The following is a 21,703-nucleotide window of genomic DNA, read 5'->3' as shown; positions in this document are numbered from 1 at the left end:
TGTGGCTTTGGATGAGTGCAACTTGTGCAAAAATTAACAAATTTAGTCGTCTTTTTTTTTTTTTTTTTTTTAACAAATTTCTAATTTTCTGAATGATCAGAATTCGAATCATTCAAAAATTGATCAACAGATTAGCATGCTATGTGAAGAATAAATAGCTGGTTGTGAAGCAGCAGGATGGGAAGCCGGCCGCAGCGTCCTTAACCCAGTGTTTGACAAATTTGCTTGGAATCTAGAAGCCAGCTAAAAAAGTTAGGAGCCAGAAAACGCACCCTGTCCCGACGAGCTTGCGCGCAGAAGCGCATATGTAAACGGTGTTCAAACCACACGTGAGGTATCGCCGCGATTGGTAGAGCGAGAGCAATAATTCTAGCCCTAGTCCTCCTCTGTAACTCAAAACATGCAACCTGTAGATTTTTTTAAAGGTCGCCTATGAAGATTTTAAAGGGTAAAAGTTTGTCGGCATTCCACGAGCGGACGCAATTTTGAAGCGTGACATGTTGGGTATGAATTTACTCGGCGTAACATTATCTTTCATAATTTTACTGTTTACACTTTTTTTAATTAAAAAATAAGACAATTTGTTCCCAAAAAAGTACGCTTGTAAGACCGCTGCGCAAATACGGCGTGACAAAGTATTGCAACGATCGCCATTTTATTCTCTAGGGCGGGGATATGCAATTAGCGTACCTCCAGATGTTGCAGAACTACAAATCCCATGAGGCATAGCAAGACTCTGACAGCCACAAGCATAACACTCAGAGGCAGAAGCATGATGGGACTTGTAGTTTTGCAACAGCTGGAGGTCCGCTAATTGCATATCCCTGCTCTAGGGTGTTAGGATAAAAAATATATATAATGTTTGGGGGTTCTAATTAGAGGGAAGAAGATGGTAGTGAAAAATTACATTAGAATTGCTGTTTAACTTGTAATGCTTAACTTGTAATACCAACGGCCACCACCAGATGGCGCCAGCTCACACATCTGGTGGTAATAACTTGTAATACCAATGGCTCACCACCAGATGGCGCCAGCTCACAAAAAAATATATATTTTTTTTGCCCACCTTCCAAGCCAAGTCGCCAGGACACCATTTCTAGTCGCCATGGCGACCTGGCGCCTGGGATTTGTCGAGCCCTGCCTAACCCTTTTACTGCCAGAGCCGTAATTTTAGGCCTGAAGGTTACACAAAACCCCCAAACATTATATATTTTCTGAAAGCGGACACCCTAGAGAATGAAATAGCGGTAGTTCCAATGTTTTTTATGTCGCATGATATTGCCGAAAAGGTCTAGGAAATGGAATATTTCAGTAAAAAAACACTAACGTAAATCTTAGGGCAGACAAACGTTATCATTTTTGGTAAAATATGTAAGACAAGGTTGTGCCGAGTAAATGTATACCCAACATGACAAATAGTAAAAAATAAATAAAAAATTGCGCTCGAGAAATGGCGTCAAACTTCACATGTGCCGATACCGGGATGTGTGAGAGCGATCAGCGGCACCGCCCGAACGCTCTCACCGGACAGGCAGGAGTCAGCCTGTCAGTTTCACACACAATCCTGGTGGTTGCAGCCACTGGATTGTATGCAATACCCCCTGCAGTTGGGTCCGTGCGACATACGAACCTGGTGGCGAAAAGGGTTAAAGGCTGTTTACCTTTTTAGTTCACTTTTTTTTTTCTCCTAAATTCCAGTCCCCTATGTACCAATATAGCATCATCAATGTACTTATTTTGCAAAGATAAGCTTTCTATTAAATGTACAGACACTTCACTTGTCCTGATCCATGTTTCCAAACATATCCTTTAGTAATGCCTTTCTTCCTGGTTAGGCTATAGGTCATGACACAGGAAGGAGTTGACCAGCTGACCTCATTAGCATACATTCTGTATCATTTACCCTCCTACCTACCCATTCCCAGCCGTTTTTGTTAATGAAATGCAATCAATCAGTGATCATTCTTCTCACTAAATATACAATATACCGTATATACTCCAGTATAAGCTGACCCGAATATAAGCCGAGGCACCTAATTTTACCGCAAAAAAAAATGGGAAAACATATTGACTCGAGTATAAGCCTAGGGTGTCCATGTGCATGCCTCGACTGTGCCCATGCCTCGACTGACGTTTAACATGGAAGTCTATGAAAGGGGTGCCCGGCTTTGAAAAATCGGTGCTCCCCAGCAGTAGGTTCCCCAGACAAACTTTGCACACTTGTAGAGGAAGAGTGTGGCATCCACCTGAATAGGCTTCCCTACATGCAGAAATCGCCCCAAAGAAGCTTCCGAACTACTGCGTTGTTTTTACTGCGATTTTTAATTTTTTTTTTGGTGCAGCACATTTCTGAAATGCAAGGAAACGCAGAGATGTGAATGGAGTCTCATTGTTCTTGTGTTATCGACCAATTTCACTTTCAGGCCCCATTCACCTGTAGCATAGTGGGAGCGCACATTGTGTGTCTCGTTTTTTTCCTGTGACACGCATTGGGGAAGCCCGCTGATTTACATTGTAGTTAATGGGACATTTTGGCATTTTGTGGGTTGCATGTTTTTTTACTGTTTATTTGCCCCTCCTTTTTTTTTTTCCCCCACATGGTAAAATGTGTGGTGTGCCGTTACCAGTTAACCACTTAAGCCCCGAGCCTGTTTTTCAGATTCGGCGTTTACAAGACTAAAACAGTTTTTTTTTGCTAGAAAATTACTTAAAACCCCCAAACATTATATATATTTTTTTCTAACACCCTAGAGAATAAAATAACTGTCATTGCAATACTTTTTGTCACACCGTATTTGCGCAGCGGTCTTACAAGCGCACTTTTTTGGGAAAAAATTCACTTTTTTGAATTAAAAAATAAGACAACAATAAATTTGGCCCAATTTTTTTATATATTGTGAAAGATAATGTAACGCTGAGTAAAATGATACCCAACATGTCGCGCTTAAAAATTGCGCCCGCTCGTGGCATGGCGTCAAACTTTTACCCTTAAAAATCTCGATAGGCGACGTTTAAAAAATTCTATAGGTTGCATTTTTTGAGCTACAGAGGAGGTTTAGGGCTAGAATTATTGCTCTCGCTCTAACGATCGCGGCGATACCTCACTTGTGTGGTTTGAACACCGTTTTCATATGCAGGCGCTACTCGCGTATGCGTTCGCTTCTGCGCGCGAGCTCGACGGGGCGCTTTAAAAAAAAATGTTTTTGTTTTCTTATTTATTTTTATTGATTTTATAATTTTTTACACTGAAATAAAAAAAAAAAAATGTATCACTTTTATTCCTATTACAAGGAATGTAAACATCCCTTGTAATAGAAAAAAGCATGACAGGTCCTCTTAAATATGAGATCTGGGGTCAAAAAGACCTCACATCTCATATTTAGACTTAAATGCAAAAAAAAAAAAATGAAATTTTGTCATTTAAAAAAATGACGACAAAAAAAATGTCTCTTTAAGACGCTGGGCGGGACTGACGTTTTGACGTCACTTCCGCCCAGCAATGCTATGGGGACGGGTGGGGGCCATCTTGCCCTCACTCGCATCCTCGCACACCAGGCAGCAGCATCCGATCTCCTCCGCCGCTACCGACGGCTCCGGTAAGCGGCGGGGAGCCCTGTCCCTCCACCGATAACGGCGATCTCGCGGCGGAGACCACCGTTATTGTTTACAGGACCGCCCACTGAAGAGATGGATATCTCGGTTGTGGCAGCAGCTGCTGCCTTTACCCGGATATCAGTCTTTAAAAACAGGACGTATATATACAGTGGGCGGGCGTTAACCGGTTAATGGCACTGAAAGTGCAACTAGTCGCCTTTAGACCATCAACTGTAGTGCAAGGGCCTGCCTGTTTGGATTTAGAGTGATTGGCTTGATGGGTGTTGCCTCCTATTACTGTATATTCTCGAGTATAAGCCGAGTTTTTCAGCACATTTTTTTTGTGTGCTGAAAATGCCCCCCTCGGCTTATACTTGAGTCACCTTTTTGCACCTGATCTCCTGGAATTTGGGGACCCAGTACCGACCGGGCGCAAGTCCCCTGGACCCCAAACTTGGCCCACATGTAGCCCCATTTCCCCCCCTACAAGTGTGCAAAGTTTGTCTGGGGGACCTACGGCTGGGGGGCACCGATTTTCAAAGCCGGGCACCCCCTACCATAGACTCCTATGTTAAACGTCAGTCTAGTCATGGGCACAGTGAGGCATGGGCACGGTGAGGTATGGACACAGTGAGGCATGCAGATGGACACCCTATGCTTATACTCGAGTCAATACGTTTTCCCAGTTTTTGGGGTAATATTGGGTGCCTCGGCTTATATTCGGGTCGGCTTGTACTCAAGTATATACGGTACATAAATTTGGTATAGCTAAAGGAGATTGTACAATAAGATTGTTTATTACCACCTTTTATACACCTAAAATTACTAGTTGTGTTTTCAGTGCCATTAATTAATGGCACACTGAACACAGAAGCAAACACACGTTTCGCCATGTGAAAGAACGGGTTGGCAAATGCTGGCAAAATGCGCAGTAAAAAACAGGCAACCAACAAAACGCCAAAATGTCTCATAAGCCACATGTTGTGCAGCCCATTGAAATCAATGCGTGTCACAGGAAAAACGAGACACAAAATGTGCGCTTCCTACTACGCTAGATGTGAATGGGGCCTGAAAGTGAAATTGGTCGATAACACAAGAACAATGAGGCTGCATTGTAAATGCATTTCCTTTTCACCATAAATTGCAGTAAAAAAAAACGCATCAAGCACCACTCTAAAAAAGAAGAAAATAGTTCTGAAGCTTCTTTTGGGGTGATTTCTGCGTGCAGGGCAGCCCATTCAGGTGCATGGGCTGCCCTATGCGTGATGAGTGAAAATGCTGCAAAACGCCAGGCCTCCCCCCACTCGCTTGAAAAAAGAAAAATGTATATGGGAATGCGAGTTCCCGCTATGCAGAGATGTGAAAGGGGATTGACAGTGTTTGTCCACTCCCTCATATGTACTTGTATGAAGATGGCCATACACTATGATTTGATTGTATATTGTGTATTTAGTAAGAATGGTGATCACTGATTTGATTGCATTTCATTTAAAAAAATATGAAGCTGGGAATGGGTGGGTAGGTAGGAGGGTGGATGATGCAGGGTGTGTGCTAATGAGATCAGCTTGTCAACTCCTTCCTGTGTCATGACCTCTAGTCTGACCAGGAAGTAAGGCAGAAGCAGTGGGTACGTCGGGGAAACATGGATGGAGGACGAGTGAAGTAAGAGTTTGTAGATTTGTTGGAAAGCTTTGATATTTTTGCAAAAAAAGTACATTAATGCTATATTGGTACATAGAGAACTTAACCATTAAGGGGTTGTAAAGTGTCATGGACCTTGAAATGCAGAAGTGTTCCTCCTTGAAAGCTGTTACACAGTGGGGGGGTCTTCTTCCCTGTCTTAAAGCCCCAGACGGCTCCATTGTTCTGTGTCTGGCTGTTGTGTACATTGATTGCCCCCTGTGGCTTCCGTCTCATTACACATAACAGTCCTTCTAATCAAGCTATCGGACCAATCCCTGCTGACTCATTTTCAAGTCCTCATTTGCATGGCTAAGGAGGACCTGAAGGAGGACTACATGTACTTTACAATTGACCAATAGGAAAGCGTTTTTTGGGGGCGGGATGTTCCAAATTCTGTTTAAAAGTGTGTGCTTCCAATAAAGGTCTTCCTGTTTGAACTTACATACAGCCTACCTGGTGTTTGTTCTAATGGATTACGAACGGCACATAGCTGTAGTTCGGATCCTGGAGCCTTGGATGACCGAACCATCAGACGTTGTGATCTGCAAGCTGACTCACTAGTAGCAGAGGAGTGTCGGGAGAGCGGAAGCGAGCGAGCGAGCAAGGGTCTTGTTACATAAAGCTTTGTGTTTTTTCACCTTAATGCATCCTATGCACCCCGTTTATTTACCTGAGCCCTCAAAAGTCCTGCATCGTGATTCGTGAACGCGCTGGCTTCTCAGCCCGGGCTTCTCGGCTCTACTCGGCTTTTCATTGGATGATTGATAGCAGCGCAGCCATTGGCTCCCGCCACTGTCAATCAAATGGGGGCAGAGCCGAGTGATACAGTCGGCGGCTATGGCAAAAACCCCATGCTTCTCTTTTAACTACTTCCCACCTGGCCACTGTAAATATATACGTCCGGGTGGGCGCTTACTCCTCCTGAATGGACATTCAGGAACGTCCCTCAGAAGGAGCGGGATCGTGCGCGTGCGTGCGCAGCGTCGCAATACCAATGCGCTTGTGTCACCCGGACACGGCACATCTCCGATCGGCAGGAGGGCTCTGTGATTTGACCCTACTGATCACATGATGGCTGTCCAATCACAGCCGTCATGTAATGTAAATAGAGAGCCGGTTGTTAGGCGATCGGCTCTCCTCTCCTCACACAGAAGTTTTCGGAGAGGAGAGCGGATCTCCGCAGCTGGCTGGTGATCAGTGAGAATGAGCTTTTTACACACTGATCACCGGCCTAGTGTCCCCACACAATGTAAACACACAAATCCCCCAAATAGTGTCAGTGAAACGCTGTCCCCACGCAGTAGAAACACCTGTCCCCCCACATATATAACAGTAAAATCATATGTCCTAATGATCATCTGCACACATATATGTCCGTGATCACCTGCGCACATCTGTCCGTGATCACACAAAACAATTATCGTGTTTATCGGGGTATTGCGCGCTCCGGCGTATAGTGCGCACCCCTAATTTTGACCCATTTTTTTCCTGTAAAAAAAAAACTTTACATTTTACTACTTACAGTTTTGGTGTCTTGCCCGGCGTCCATCGGAGGCCTCGTCCGGTCCGGCGTCCGTCTGCGGCCTCGGTGGTGTCCTCCCGGCTTCTCCCGCGCTGTCTTCATGTCGAATCCCCGCTTCCCGCGCCCAGTTTGAAGCCTCCGCCGACGTATACCGAGCGCAGTGTTTGAAGCCTCCGCCGACGTATACCGAGCGCAGTACACTCGGGTATATTCGGCTGCTCATGCATAAACGACACAGAGCGTGACTACGAGTGAAGCCGAGCCTGGCAGAATGTTCCCTGAGTGTACTGCGCTCGGTATATGTCTGCGCAGGCATTCAAACACAGCGCGGAAAGCGGGTATCGGCGTATATCGCGCACCCACGATTTTGCCCAGATTTTCAGGGCAAAAAAGTGCGCGATATATACGCCGATAAATACGGTATACACTTTTCACATATTTGTAAAAAAATAAATCCTTCCACTTCACAATTTTATGCCACTTTGTGTTTGGTCTATCACATAAAATCCCAATAAAAGACATTTATGTTTTTGTTGGTAACATGACAAAATGTGGGAGATTTTGAGGGGTATGGATACTTTTTCAAGGCACTGTACTACGTTGCGCTGCGGGCAATAGAACTGAATGATGTAGTTTGTGACATTTCAATAAAGCTTTAACAAAAAAAAAAAAGAAAAGTTTAGAGTGGGGACTACTGTTTACAAAGTTTCGGCACCATTGCCTTGATACTTGACACTGTTGGTGTGAACAAACCCTTAATTGGAAGTTCTGGTCAGAGGTCGTCTCACAGGTTGACTGGGAGTGTACTTCCACCTCTGTGGATTATACTGCTGCATGATGAACGGGCCTAGGCCAGTGATAAATTTACCATTATAAACTATCAGCGATTTTTTTTACATCCTCTCCTCAACGCTCGCTTTCCGCGAGACATTGGCGTTAACCTCTGTGCTGCTGAAGCAGAAAGTCAGCATATGAAGGATTTCACATGTTAATATCAGACTTTGTCTTTGGATTCACCTCCCCTCAGTCGTCGCTGCCGCCTTGTTTTTCAATTAGCTGCCATCTCAGACATCCCTATTGACATCAATCTTTATACCTCTGAGATTCTTCCCCCCCCCCCCCCCCCCCCTGTCATTGCTTCTCCGAGATACGGCATTCCAGCCAAGTCTGACTAATCTTTATTCCGAATCTATACCGCTTACCCCGGCTCGTCGTCGCCGCGCTCTCACCGATCTTACTAACGCTCTTCAGGGTGCGATTGTACCACACACACGGATACCACGCATCGGGTTTGTTTAACTTCGGTCTGAACTGATGAGGATAACCTGCTGAGCATGCTGATTTCCATTTTTATGCTAGATGTCATTTTGCTCTTGTCTTTTGTTACGCAGTATGTATCCTGACCATTGACATTGGAGGAGGTGTTTTTCTTGCTTTTTTTTTTTTTTTTTTTATCGTCCTGAGTTCAACTATTAGTGTCCAAACTGTATATGTAACTCCTATTTTTTTGTTATCTAGATGCAATTAAATATATATATCTATATAACAGTAAAAATTAACGTCTTTTATAAAGTGTAATTTTTATATATATATATATATATATATATATATATATATATATATATATATATATATATATATATATATATATATATAAATTACACTTTATAAACGACTTTAATTTTTACTGTTCTCTAGATGCAATTAAATATATATATCTATATAACAAAAAAATAGGAGTTACATATATATTTAATTGCATCTAGAGAACAGTAAAAATTAAAGTCGTTTATAAAGTGTAATTATATATATATATATATATATATATATATATATATATATATATAAATTACACTTTATAAAAGACGTTAATGTTTACTGTTTTCTAGATGCAATTATATATATATATAGATAGATAGATAGATAGATATATCTCTCTTAAGACATATTTTGAGTATTTCCTAGAGGCAATAAAACAGACAAATATATAGTTTATATATATATATATATATATATATATATATATATATATATATATATATATATATATATATATATATATATATATATATATATATATATATATATATATATATATATATGTGTAATTAATTAAAAAGAAAAAACTTTTTTTAAAGTATGGCAGGGTTAGAACCTTTTGTCAGGTTCATATTGCTGTCTGTGTCCCCAGGTTGAAGATGTATCAGTTGATGAACTGTTTGGAGATTTTTGAATTTTTCAAATGGAGATCGCTTTTCCGGTGACCACTCTTTTTTTTTTAGACAGGCGGTAATGCTTACTGACCCTGAAAAGCGAACTGCAGTGGATCCCTTTTCATAGGACTGTATAGCAGCAGCTGGCAGGTTTCACAGGAGGCACTGCTGCTGCCTCTTGACTTCTATTTTTTTTTTTCATGGGTACATTGGCCAGTTCAGTATTTGTACCAAAGCACTGATTTTCAACTATGGAACTGGACGAAGTGTAAATGAACTGCAGGTGTGGTCATTGCCATACTTGTGTTCCATTGATAACTACAAGTGCTTCTGCTGCTGTGGTAGATGGTATTTGTAAAAAAAAAAAAAAAGTGACGGAGCACCAGGGCAGAAGAAAAAGTGAGAGGAGCCACCGGGAAAAAAAAGTAACAGGACACCCTATAGTGACGGGAGCCTCTGGGGAGAAGAAAGTGGCGGGAGCCTCTGGGGGAGAAGAAAGTGGCGGGAGCCTCTGGGGGAGAAGAAAGTGGCGGGAGCCTCTGGGGGAGAAGAAAGTGGCGGGAGCCTTTTGGGGAGAAGAAAGTGACGGGAGCCTCTGGGGAGAAGAAAGTGACGGGAGCCTCTGGGGAGAAGAAAGTGACGGGAGCCTCTGGGGGAGAAGAAAGTGACTGGAGCCTTTTGGGGAGAAGAAAGTGACGGGAGCCTTTTGGGGAGAAGAAAGTGACGGGAGCCTTTTGGGGAGAAGAAAGTGACGGGAGCCTTTTGGGGAGAAGAAAGTGACGGGAGCCCTTTTGGGGAGAAGAAAGTGACGGGAGCCCTTTTGGGGAGAAGAAAGTGGCGGGAGCCTTTTGGGGAGAAGAAAGTGACGGTAGCCTTTTGGGGAGAAGAAAGTGACGGTAGCCTTTTGGGGAGAAGAAAGTGACGGTAGCCTTTTGGGGAGAAGAAAGTGACGGTAGCCTTTTGGGGAGAAGAAAGTGACGGTAGCCTTTTGGTGAGAAGAAAGTGACGGTAGCCTTTTGGTGAGAAGAAAGTGACGGTAGCCTTTTGGTGAGAAGAAAGTGACGGTAGCCTTTTGGTGAGAAGAAAGTGACGGTAGCCTTTTGGGGAGAAGAAAGTGACGGGAGCCTTTTGGTGAGAAGAAAGTGACGGTAGCCTTTTGGGGAGAAGAAAGTGACGGGAGCCTCTGGGGGAGAAGAAAGTGACGGGAGCCTCTGGGGGAGAAGAAAGTGACGGGAGCCTCTGGGGGAGAAGAAAGTGACGGGAGCCTTTTGGGGAGAAGAAAGTGACGGGAGCCTTTTGGGGAGAAGAAAGTGACGGGAGCCTTTTGGGGAGAAGAAAGTGACGGGAGCCTTTTGGGGAGAAGAAAGTGACGGGAGCCTTTTGGGGAGAAGAAAGTGACGGGAGCCTTTTGGGGAGAAGAAAGTGACGGGAGCCTTTTGGGGAGAAGAAAGTGACGGTAGCCTTTTGGGGAGAAGAAAGTGACGGTAGCCTTTTGGGGAGAAGAAAGTGACGGTAGCCTTTTGGGGAGAAGAAAGTGACGGGGGCCTCTGGGGGAGAAGAAAGTGACGGGAGCCTCTGGGGGAGAAGAAAGTGACGGGAGCCTCTGGGGGAGAAGAAAGTGACGGGAGGGGGGGGGGGGAGAAGAAAGTGACGGGAGCCCTGGGGGCGGGAGAAGAAAGTGACGGGAGCCTCGGGGGAGAAGAAAACCTGGGGGTTGGGGGTGGAGAATAACTGATAAAAGCTTCCAATGGTGTGACACCATTTGACATGTTCATGTTGCACTATAACGCCTCATTCACAAGGACCTACTTATAGTCATGGCTGAAATTGTTGGCACCCCTGAAATTTTTTCCAGAGAATCAAGTATTTCTCACAGAAAAGTATTCGCACTGTAGAGCCCAGTGTCAGAAAGCTGGGTTTGCGTCCAAGATCTGGGGTCTTTCAGCAGGACAATGACCCCAAACATACGTCAAAAAGCACCCAGAAATGGATGGAAACAAAGAGCTGCAGAGTTCTGGCCAGCAATGAGTCCAGATCTAAATCCCATTGTACGCCTGTGGAGAGACCTTAAAATTGCTGTTGGGAAAAGGCGCCCTTCCAATAAGAGACCTGGAGCAGTTTGGAGCAGTGGTCCAAAATTTGGGCGGAGAGGTGTAAGAAGCTTATTGATGGTTAAAGGAAGCGACTGATTTCAGTTATTTTTTCCAAAGGGTGTGCAACCAAATATTAGGTTAAGGGTGCCAAGAATTTTGACCAGACCATTTTTGGAGGTTTGTGTGACATTATGTCCAATTAGCTTTTTTTCCTCCCTTTTTTTGGAATAAACAGGTGTATAGCAAAACGTGTGTTACTGCAGTACTTTTCTGTGAGAGCTACCGTTTTTTTTTTGGGGTATAGCGCGCTCCCACGTATAGCGCGCACCCCTAAAGTTGCCCCGAAATTCATGTGGAAAAAAAGATTTTTGTACTTAGTTTTGGTGTCTTGTGCGACGGCCTGGTCAGGTCCGTCTGCGGCTTCGGGTGTCCTCTTCGCCGGGTCCGGCGTCCTCCCCGCTCGTTTCCCACGCCGAGTTTGAATACTGCGCCGGCATATACCGAGCGCAGTATAGTCGGGCAGGCTCGGCTACTGTCGCGCTCACGTCCTGTACGTCCAGGATGTGAGCGCGAGAGGAGCCGAGACTGCCCGACTATACACAAGTGTACTGCGCTCGGTATATGCCGGCGCAGTATTCAAACTCGGCGCGGGAAAGCGGGTATCGGCGTATATCGCGCACCCACGATTTTGCCCTGATTTTCAGGGCAAAAAAGTGCACGGTATACGCCGATAAATACGGTACTTGATTTTCTGGAAAAAGTTCTGGGGTGCCAACAATTTCGGCCATGACTGTAAGTGTACATCCCTGCAAAGGGCTGTGTTTTCTCGCACAGGTGTTCAGTGCATTGGCATGCAGGCCAATGTCTGTTGGGATGCAGCGGCTGTTAGGACACTAAACGCACACTAGCTGTCCCCAAACGCACACTGTCTGCATACGGTGACACGCACCTGCACGGCTGTCTTCTTTAACTTCTTAAAGTGGTCCTGTATTCCCTTTAGTTCTGGCTACAAGTATGAAGGATTTGGTTCTATGAACTCTGCTCATTTTGGAATGTCAAGGTTCAGGTTGGCTGATTCTCTTCTTCAGCAAAGATCATTGACCATGTGCCTGGAGCCACTTAGCCGGCTCTAGAGGGGGACCCGTTCTTCACCCTCTTCCATTGTCATCACTTTGAATTACATTGACTCGCTGACCTAGGATGAGCCTGCCGCTTGTAAAGTCGGAGGAGAGGCTGCACTCCTTATCTGTACACTTCCAGGTCGCTGACCCGTAGTAATGAAAGTCAGGCAACTAACCTTTCCAAAAAAAAGAGGTCAACATTGACAGTCCAGGTCCGTTTCCCAGTAGAGGTGACAAGAACACGACACAGGAGTCCAGCGTTTGAGCTAAATAAGTAAACGGCGCATTCATGATGTATAGTGAAGGATTTCTGTCCACATAGCTCGGTATAAAAAATATGTTGTAATACCAATTTTTAGCGCTGAAAGGAAAACAATGCTTGATCTGTAGAGATGACCTACTATTACATGTATGCATATTGATTAGAACTGCACGATTCTGGCTAAAATGAGAATCACAATTTTTTTTTGCTTAGAAGATAGATCACGATTCTCACAATTCTCGCGGCGCAACATCATCTTTCACATTAAAACAAAAAAAAATTGGGCTAACTTTACTGTTTCATTTTTTTATTACTATTCATTGAAGTGTATTTTTTCCCAAAAAATTGCATTTGAAAGACTGCTGGTGACATAAAAGTGTGACATAAAATATTGCAGCAACTGCCCTAGGGTCTCTGCTAAAATATGTATAATGTTTGGGGGTTCCAAGTAATTTTCCAGCAAAAAAATATTGATTTTAACTTAAACAAGTGTCAGAAAAAGATTTGGACTTTAACTGGTTAAACTTCCTGCATTTACACACAGAAGTTTGCTCTAAGAAGGAAGTTAGTTACAATGTTTCATGTTAAAAACTTGGCAGACTGCCCGGATATTTTCTTTTGACAGCTGATAATTCTCTCCACTTGTTAAATGAAAGAATCGGCAAACTCTGCATTGGAGATCGTCAGGGGGGTTGAATTGAGATCACCATTTTTTAACGATTAATTGTGCAGCTCTAATATTGATCCTGTTTCTTTTGTATTTCCCAGATCTAGACTCTTGGAGACCCCAGCAGAGAGCCTCACCCTTTTGGATCAGGAGCCTAGGCCCAGTCTCTTCCGGCATGGTACCCAGCGGTGGCTGGCATCATCTATGAACCTTCTGCTATGCGTCCATCTGCAGACGGCAGTGCTTTAAGGTCAGTTGACATTTGTTTGTTTTATTGATTTAAACCACATAAAGAAACCATATTTAAACACTTGGCCTTCAAGAAGATTTTACTCCCTTTATGACCAGAGCATTTTTTGCAGAAAAAAATCCCTAAAAAAAAAAGAAAAATCAAATTTAGGCCAAAAAAATCCAATACGTTTATAATAGCCGCTTGCCAACCATGCTATAGCCAAATGGCAGCTACAGTGTGGTTGTCCAGTTCTGGAAGGGCACCTATTATCGTCCTCCCAGAACCGTCCCCCCCCCCCCACCTGCTGTGGCACGCACCCGGAGCCCTCTGATCGCGGACACAGCTGATCATAGATTCAGGTTAAGAGCCAATCACAGCAGCTCTTTACCACGTGATCAGCTGCGTCCCATCACAGCTGATCATGATGTAAACACACTTGCCGGTTATCGGTATTCCTTTCCTCACGACATGACAGCGGGAGGAGAGAGCTGGTAACCAGCTAGTGTGAAAGGGAACATCTGCACTGATGATCAGCCCATGAATGCTGCCTATTAAAGCGGAGTTCCAACCACAATTGGCATTTTTTAAATGCATGTCCTTTCATTCTGCGTTTTTATAATATAAATCCGGTCACTTACTATTTTACAATCCGCCGCCGATCCGCATAGATATTCAAAAAAGATAGTTTATAAAACTATATCTACACCGTTGTCATTTTGCTTGTGGGCATTGTGAAGCCTACAGGCACTTACTTCCTGGAAGTCTTGGATGGGGAGTGATAATTGGGTAGCGCACTGCATCCTGGGAAATGATGACACACATTTCCCAGGAGCATTAGAGGGAGATGATGTCAGAATCCTAGGTGGTTTCAAAGGCAGATTTTGTGGGACCGCATAGCAACAGGCATTTCTAGATGAGTAAAAAAAAAAATTATTTTTTTTTTTTTTCTTTTTTAGTCGTAAGCTACAGTTTAAAGCAAAATTGTTTTTTGATGGAACCTCCACTTTAACCACTTCAGCCCCGAGCCTCTTTTATGACACTTGTTTACAAGTTAAAGACTCCCAAACATTATGTATTTTTTTTTCCTAACACTCTAGAGAATAAAATGGCGTTGCAATACTTTGTCACACCGTATTTGCGAGGCGTTCTTACAAGCGCACTTTTTTTTTTGCAAAAAATTCACAACAGTAAAGTTAGCCCATTTTTCTTTTTTTTTTTTATATTGTGTTACACCGAGCAAATTGATACCCAACATGTCAAGCTTCAAAATTGCGCCCACTCGTGGAATGGCGAAAAGCTTTTACCCTTAAAAATCTCCATAGGCGATGTTTCAAAATGTCTGCAGGTTACCAGTTTTGAGTTACAGAGGAGGTCTAGTGCTAAAATTATTGCTCTTGCTCTCGCGATCGTGGCGATACCTCACATGTGTGGTCTGATCACCGTTTTCATATGCGGGCGCTGCTCACGTATGCGTTTGCTGCTGCACGCAAGCTCGTCAAAACAGGGCGCTTTAAAACAAAAAATTCGCAATTATTTTACTTTTTATTTTGACAGTCTTTCTTTAAAAAAAAAAAATGTTTGGATCACTATCATACCTATTACATGTAAACATCCATTGTAATAGAAAAAAAAGCATGACAGGAACTCTTAAATATGAGACCTGGGGTCAAAAAGACCTCATATCTCATATTTACACTAAAATGCAATAATAATAATAAAAAAAGTCACTTGAAAAAAAAAAAATCTCCTTTTAAGAGCTGTGGGCAGAAGTGACATCAGTCGGCAGCCAGGCATCCATGGAAGAGGACGCGATCATCTCCACTGCTACCGGCGGGTCTGGTAAGCGGCAGAGACGACCGGAGCACAGCAGGAGGGGGGTTGGGCACCTCTCCCGCCACCAGTAAAAGATGATCTTGCCGCGAATTCGCCACGGAGACCACTTTTATCTTAGCCACTTAAAGACCGCCTCCTGCACATATACGTCGGCAGAATGGCACGGCTGGGCACAAGCACATACCCTATACGTCCTCTTTAAGTGCCCAGCCGTGGCCCGCGACCCGGTCCGAAGCTCCGTGACCGCGGGATCCGTGGACCCGATCGCCGCTGGAGTCCCGCGATCGGTTCCCGGAGCTGAAGAACGGGGAGAGGTGAGTGTAAACACAGCTTCCCCGTTCTTCACTGTGGCGCTGTCATTGATTGATTGTGTTTCCCTATATCAGGGAACACACAATGACGTCACACGTCCAGCCCCGCCCCCTACAGTTAGAAACACATATGAGGTCACACTTAACCCCTTCAGCGCCCCCCTGTGGTTAATTTCCAAACTGCAATTGTCATTTTCACAGTGAACAATGCATTTATATAGCATTTTATGCTGTGAAAATGACAATTGTCCCAAAAATGTGTCTAAATTGTCCGATGTGTCCGCCATAATGTCGCAGTCACGAAAAAAAATCGATGATCGCCGCCATTAGTAGTAAAAAAAAAAAATTAATAAAAATGCAATAAACCTATCTCCAATTTTGTAATCGCTATAAATTTTGCGCAAACCAATCGATAAATGCTTATTGCGATTTTTTTTTTATTACCAAAAATAGGTAGAAGAATACATATCGGCCTAAACTGAGGAAAAAAAATGTTTTTTTCTATATTTTTTGGGGGATATTTATTATACCAAAAAGGAAAAAATATTGATTTTTTTTTCAAAATTGTCGCTCTATTTTTGTTTATAGCGCAAAAAATAAAAACCACAGAGGTGATCAAATACCACCAAAAGAAAGCTCTATTTGTGGGAAAAAAAGGACGCCAATTTTGTTTGGAAAACACGTCGCACGACCACGCAATTGTCAGTTAAAGCGACACAGTGCCGAATCGCAAAAAACTGGCCAGGTCCTTTTACCTGCATTTTGGTCCGGGTCTTAAGTGGTTAAAGAGCAACGCACGGTGTTCCCGAAAGTACCTGGGTTATGGCAGCTAGCTGCTGCCATAACCCCAGTATTTAGCATCAAAATACTGACGTATGGGTACGTCATTTTGCGTGAAGTGGTTTATGCCCATCCGTGCAGCCTGTTGGTGTCCATCAGTGCCGCCTCATCAGCGCACATCGGTTTAGGAGAAGGAGAAAATATATATATGCAAGAATATATAGTTGAAGCGTTTCACACATGTGAAACGCGCTAACTGTATATTCTTGCATGTTTGTCTGGCTTATGACAATAAAGGAAACTTCAACAGCATCTTTTGGACACAAGTGTGCAATCAATTCCTTCTTCCTTAGGCTACTGACCGTGGTGAGCAGAGATTAGCGCCTTGAACCAGGTGTTGTCCGTTTTCGTGGCCTGAGGCGTTGTATCCTGAACACACACATTCCCTCCAGGCTCTTGCCTCCTCCTACAGATCTGGCCTGTTTCCTTTAGCACCAAGTTGACAGGAGTAGCAAACCTGCTGTCACTACTCCTGTCAGCGTGTAGATAGGAGCTCTGCACCCCAGCTTACATGATACCACCACGCCCAGGGCAGCCACCCCTTGTCCCCAGCTCTTGAGGTGACTTGAGGGGGGCGTATTGGTGGTGCCGCTTCTAATTTTGGCTGTCCTATCATCCTGGACCACAAACCTTCCTCTCTGTGTTATATGTTTTTGCTGCACCATTGGCATTGTTATATCTTCTTAGATAAAATCAGGGCTCTTTTTCAGCGGGAACGTGGGGGAACGCAGTTTCGGCACCTCCAGACCTGAATATATGTAATGGCAAGGGGTGCTGGAGGATCTATCAATGCTGGTGCTTGGAAATCTGTTGTTGCTGGAGGGAATTTATTGTTGCTGGAGGGAATCTATTTGCTGAGGATGGGGGATCTATTGTTGCTGGGTGAGTCTTATGTTGCTGGGAGGGATTTACTGTTAAAGAAGGGGTCTTTGTTGCTGGCTGCTGGAGGGTCTATTAATGCTGGCTACTGGGAAATGTATTGTTGCTGAAGGTGACTTATTTTTGCTGGGGAGGGGGGTCATTGTTGCTGTGGAGGTCTGTTGCCAGTGGAGGTTGTATTGTTGCTGGGGTGGGTCTTGTGATGCAGGGGGTCAATCATTTCTGGAGGGAGGGGGTCTAGTATTGCTGACTGCTGGAGGGGCCATTGATGCTGGCTATTGGGAGTGTATTGTCACTGGGGTGTCCATTTTTGCTAATACTATAAAATGGTACTTGGTTCTGTATTTTCTAAAAGGGGTGGTACTGGGAGGTGGGTAGGGGGCGGAAATTAAGGAACAGTGCTTGGAGGTAGGTAGGAGGCGGAGTCAAGAGATGACTCAGAAAGGAGGAGTTCCTGCACCTATTCTCTGAGAAAAAAAGCCCTGGATAAAATTATCTGAAATTTGTAATTAACCACTTGCTTACTGGGCACATAAACCCCCTTCGAGCCCAGGCTAAATTTCAGCTTCCGGCACTGCGTCGCTTTAACTGACATTTGCGCGGTCGTGCGAAGTGGCTCCCAAAGAAAATTGATGTCCTTTTTTCCCCACAAATAGAGCTTTATTTTGGTGGTATTTGATCACCTCTGTGGTTTTTATTTTTGCGCTATAAACAAAAAAAGAGCGACAATTTAAAAAAAATATTTATATTTTTTACTTGTTGCTATAATAAATATCCCAATTTTTTTTTAAAAAAAATATTTTTTTTCTCAGTTAAGGCCGATACGTATTTTTCGATGTATTTTTGTAAAAAAAAAATCGCAATAAGCGACTGGTTTGCGCAAAAGTTATAGCGCCTACAAAATGGGGAACAGAATTATGATTTTTTTAATTATTTTTTTTACTAGTAATGGCGGCGATCTGCGATTTTTATTGGGACTGCGATATTGCGGCGGACGTATCGGACACTTTTGACACAAATTTGGGACCATTCACATTTATACAGCGATCAGTGCTATAAAAATGCACTAATTACTGTATAAATGTGACTGGCAGGGAAGGGGTTAACACTAGGGGGTGAGGAAGGGGTTAAATGTGTATCCTGGGTGTGTTCTAACTGTGTGGGGGGAGGGGGGTGACTGGGGGAGGTGACCGATCTGTGTCCCTATGTACAAGGGACACAGATCGATCCCCTCTCCTCTGACAGCACGTGGAGCTCTGTGTTTACACACATAGCTCCATGTCCCTGCTGTGTTCCCGCCGATCGCGTGTACCCGGCGGACATCGCGGCCGCCAGGTACACGCATCGGCTCTTCAGCGATGCGCCGGGACAGTGTTTACCCGCTGCGCACCCCCCAGAGGCGCGCGCGGGTAATGCACTTTAAAAGACGTCAAAAGACGTCCACTTGGCACTTGAGAGCCGCGCTGTTGACGTCTTTTGTCAATAGCGCGGGTCTCAAGTGGTTAAAGTAGAACTATAGGTAACACATTTTTTCTTCATTTTGGATAGAGTAAGGGAGGGTTATAGCCCCTGTCAGTTATTTTTTACCATCCCTGTCCCATTGCAGAGATTTTCCTTCACTTCCTGCCTCATAGCCAAACAGGAAATCTATGCAAATTAAGGGAATCCATTGCCCCCCAAGCCCTCAAAACTAGTGTCCCCACTTTAAGACTTCACGGCGAGTCTTAAACAGCAAGGGGTGTGGCCTTAACCAGAAGGGGTGGGTCATATTTAATTTAGGGGGTGCACGAGTTTAGTTAGACCTAGGGCAGCACAAAACCTAAATACGCTACTGGGAACTATACATCCCATGAGGCATTGTAAATAGGGTTGTCCCGATACCAGTATCGGTATCGGGACCGATACTGAGCATTTGCGGGAATACTTGTACTCCCGCAAATGCCCCCGATGCCAGATCCGATACTACCCCCCGCCGCTGTAATGCCGCCGCATACCGCAACGCCCCCGCCGCCTATTTAATCAGCGTGCGGGGAACATTACAGCTTTCATTTGAATAGCTGTCTGTTCCCCGCCGCGTATAGACACTCCCCCTTGCTTGTGATTGGACGGGTGATCTGTCTATCAAAGTGCAGATCACCCGTCCAGTCTCGAGCAAGGGGGAGTGTCTATACGCGGCACGGCGGGGAACAGATAGCTATTCAAATGAAAGCTGTAATGTTCCCCGCACGCTGATTAACTAGGCGGCGGCATCTAGGTATGGGGAGACATGGCTGCATATGTGGGGGGACATGGCTGCATATATGGGGGGGACATGGCTGCATATGTGGGGGGACATGGCTGCATATGTGGGGGGACATGGCTGCATATGTGGGGGGACATGGCTGCATATGTGGGGGCACATGGCTGCATATGTGGGGGCACATGGCTGCATATGTGGGGGCACATGGCTGCATATGTGGGGGGACATGGCTGCATATGTGGGGGGACATGGCTGCATATGTGGGGGGACATGGCTGCATATGTGGGGGCACATGGCTGCATATGTGGGGGCACATGGCTGCATATGTGGGGGCACATGGCTGCATATGTGGGGGCACATGGCTGCATATGTGGGGGGACATGGCTGCATATGTGGGGGGACGTGGCTGCATCTGTGAGGGGACATGGCTGCATTTGGGGACACATTTAAAAAAAAGTATCGGTATTGGCGAGTACTTCAAAAAAAGTATCGGTACTTGTACTCGGTCCTAAAAAAAAGTGGTATCGGGACAACCCTAATTGTAAAGCTCTGACATTCACAGACATGACTAGGCATGATGGGAATTGTAGTTCCTGAACAACTGGAGGGCCGTAGTTTGAAGACCCCTGTTCTAAGCTCTCAGAATAGATGGCACACAAGATCAGGTAAGGGCCTGATCACGTTATCCTAAACAATTAGCACATCTAAGGAACAGCCAACATAAACAGTATGCTTATCCACATCTAGCAATTAATAGCCGACATTGCTCTAATTATCATTAACAACTAGTCATCTTCTTATTCTGGATCATAATAGGTGCATTGTTCAGTGTTTATGGTACGCGTGTATTCAATCCTGGCTTAATACACTGGTTTAAAAGCTCACCTCCCCCTGCTGTTTGTGTATATATATCAAAGAACCTCCTGACACTAGTGGACCAGTGCCCCTATTTCTTGTATGCCCCCTTTTTCACTTATTGATTCTCTTTTGTATGTTATCCTTTTCTTATTAAAAATTTAAAAATAAAGGTTACAGTGGAACCTCGGATTACGAGCATAATTCGTTCCAGGAGAATGCTCGTAATCCAAAGTACTCGCATATCAAAGCGAGTTACCCCATTGAAGTCAATGGAAACGAAAATAATTAATTCCGCATTGACTTCAATGACATGCAATACCGCATGCGGCCAGAGGTGGGGGGGGGGGCGCCGAAGAGCCTCAGAAACAGCCGGAAAGTCTTGAGGACAGCTCTGCTGACCTCGGCAAGCCTTGGAAAGTCTCGGTAATGTAGTATTTCCGAAACGGTGTTCGGCTCCGGCACCCCCCCCCCCCCACCTTAGGCCAAACGTGGTACTGCACACCGCTTTGGCCTGAATCCTGTTCGTTTTCAAAGAAAAAATTTGCAAACTGAATTAGGATTTTTCAAAATACAGTACTCGTATTGCAAAACACTCGTTAACCGCGTTACTCGTAATCCGAGGTTGCACTGTATGTAAAAAAAAAAATGGTCGCCTAGACAGGCCTAGGTGACTCAGGTCGTTGTCCACCCAGACCGTCCAACGCCAGTATTTAAGAAGACCCAAGGCTGTCCAAATCTCATTGACCAGCTTTCTGTTCACATAGATCTTCTCATTGAGTTACAAGTTGGCCATGACCACCATGGCTTCCTTGAGTGTTAAATGTAATTATGTCCTCTTGTATTATAGAACAGGGCATCTTCCTAAATGCTTGTAGCTCCCTCAAATGCCAGGGCCCATATTCAGTAGGCTAGAGCAGGGGTGTCCAAACTTTTTTCAAAGAGGGCCAGATTTGATAAAGTGAACATGTGTGAGGGCCGACTATTTTGCCTGACATTCTTTGAACCATTAAAATTCTGTCTAAGGGTGTTCCTCTGAGCAACTAATACTCTGCCCAACAAGAATTCTGTTATATACTGTATATATTTCTTTTGTGTCCCCAACGAATCCCAGAGCGCTGCTCAGGACTAAGGATGAGCTTGTGCGTGTTATTTGGATATACCGTATTTATCGGCGTATAACACGCACAAGCTTACTGTTGCCACAAATGCAGCCTCACCGTTGCCACAAATGCAGCCTTACCATTGCTTCGAATGCAGCCTTACGTGTGCCATGAATGCAGCCTTGCGTGTGCCATGAATGCAGCCTTGCGTGTGCCATGAATGCAGCCTTGCGTGTGCCTTGAATGCAGCCTTGCG

The 21,703-nt window shown here is 44.5% G+C and overlaps 1 protein-coding gene across 7 annotated transcripts in view; it reads left to right on the top strand.

Moving 5' to 3' along the window:
• HMBOX1 (homeobox containing 1) overlaps nt 1-21,703 on the top strand; it is a 199,490-nt gene that overhangs the window by 80,900 nt on the left and 96,887 nt on the right. For all 7 annotated transcript variants that reach the window (XM_040348107.1, XM_040348103.1, XM_040348106.1 and 4 more), the window contains exon 2: nt 13,257-13,405. In XM_040348107.1, the coding sequence (XP_040204041.1) occupies nt 13,374-13,405 (32 nt within the window). In that variant the 5' untranslated portion in view covers nt 13,257-13,373. The remainder of the gene's footprint in view (nt 1-13,256; nt 13,406-21,703) is intronic.

Source organism: Rana temporaria, chromosome 4 (genome assembly GCF_905171775.1).
Source record: "Rana temporaria chromosome 4, aRanTem1.1, whole genome shotgun sequence".
Taxonomy (NCBI): domain Eukaryota; kingdom Metazoa; phylum Chordata; class Amphibia; order Anura; family Ranidae; genus Rana; species Rana temporaria.
This window is presented reverse-complemented; position numbering and strand designations above follow the sequence as displayed.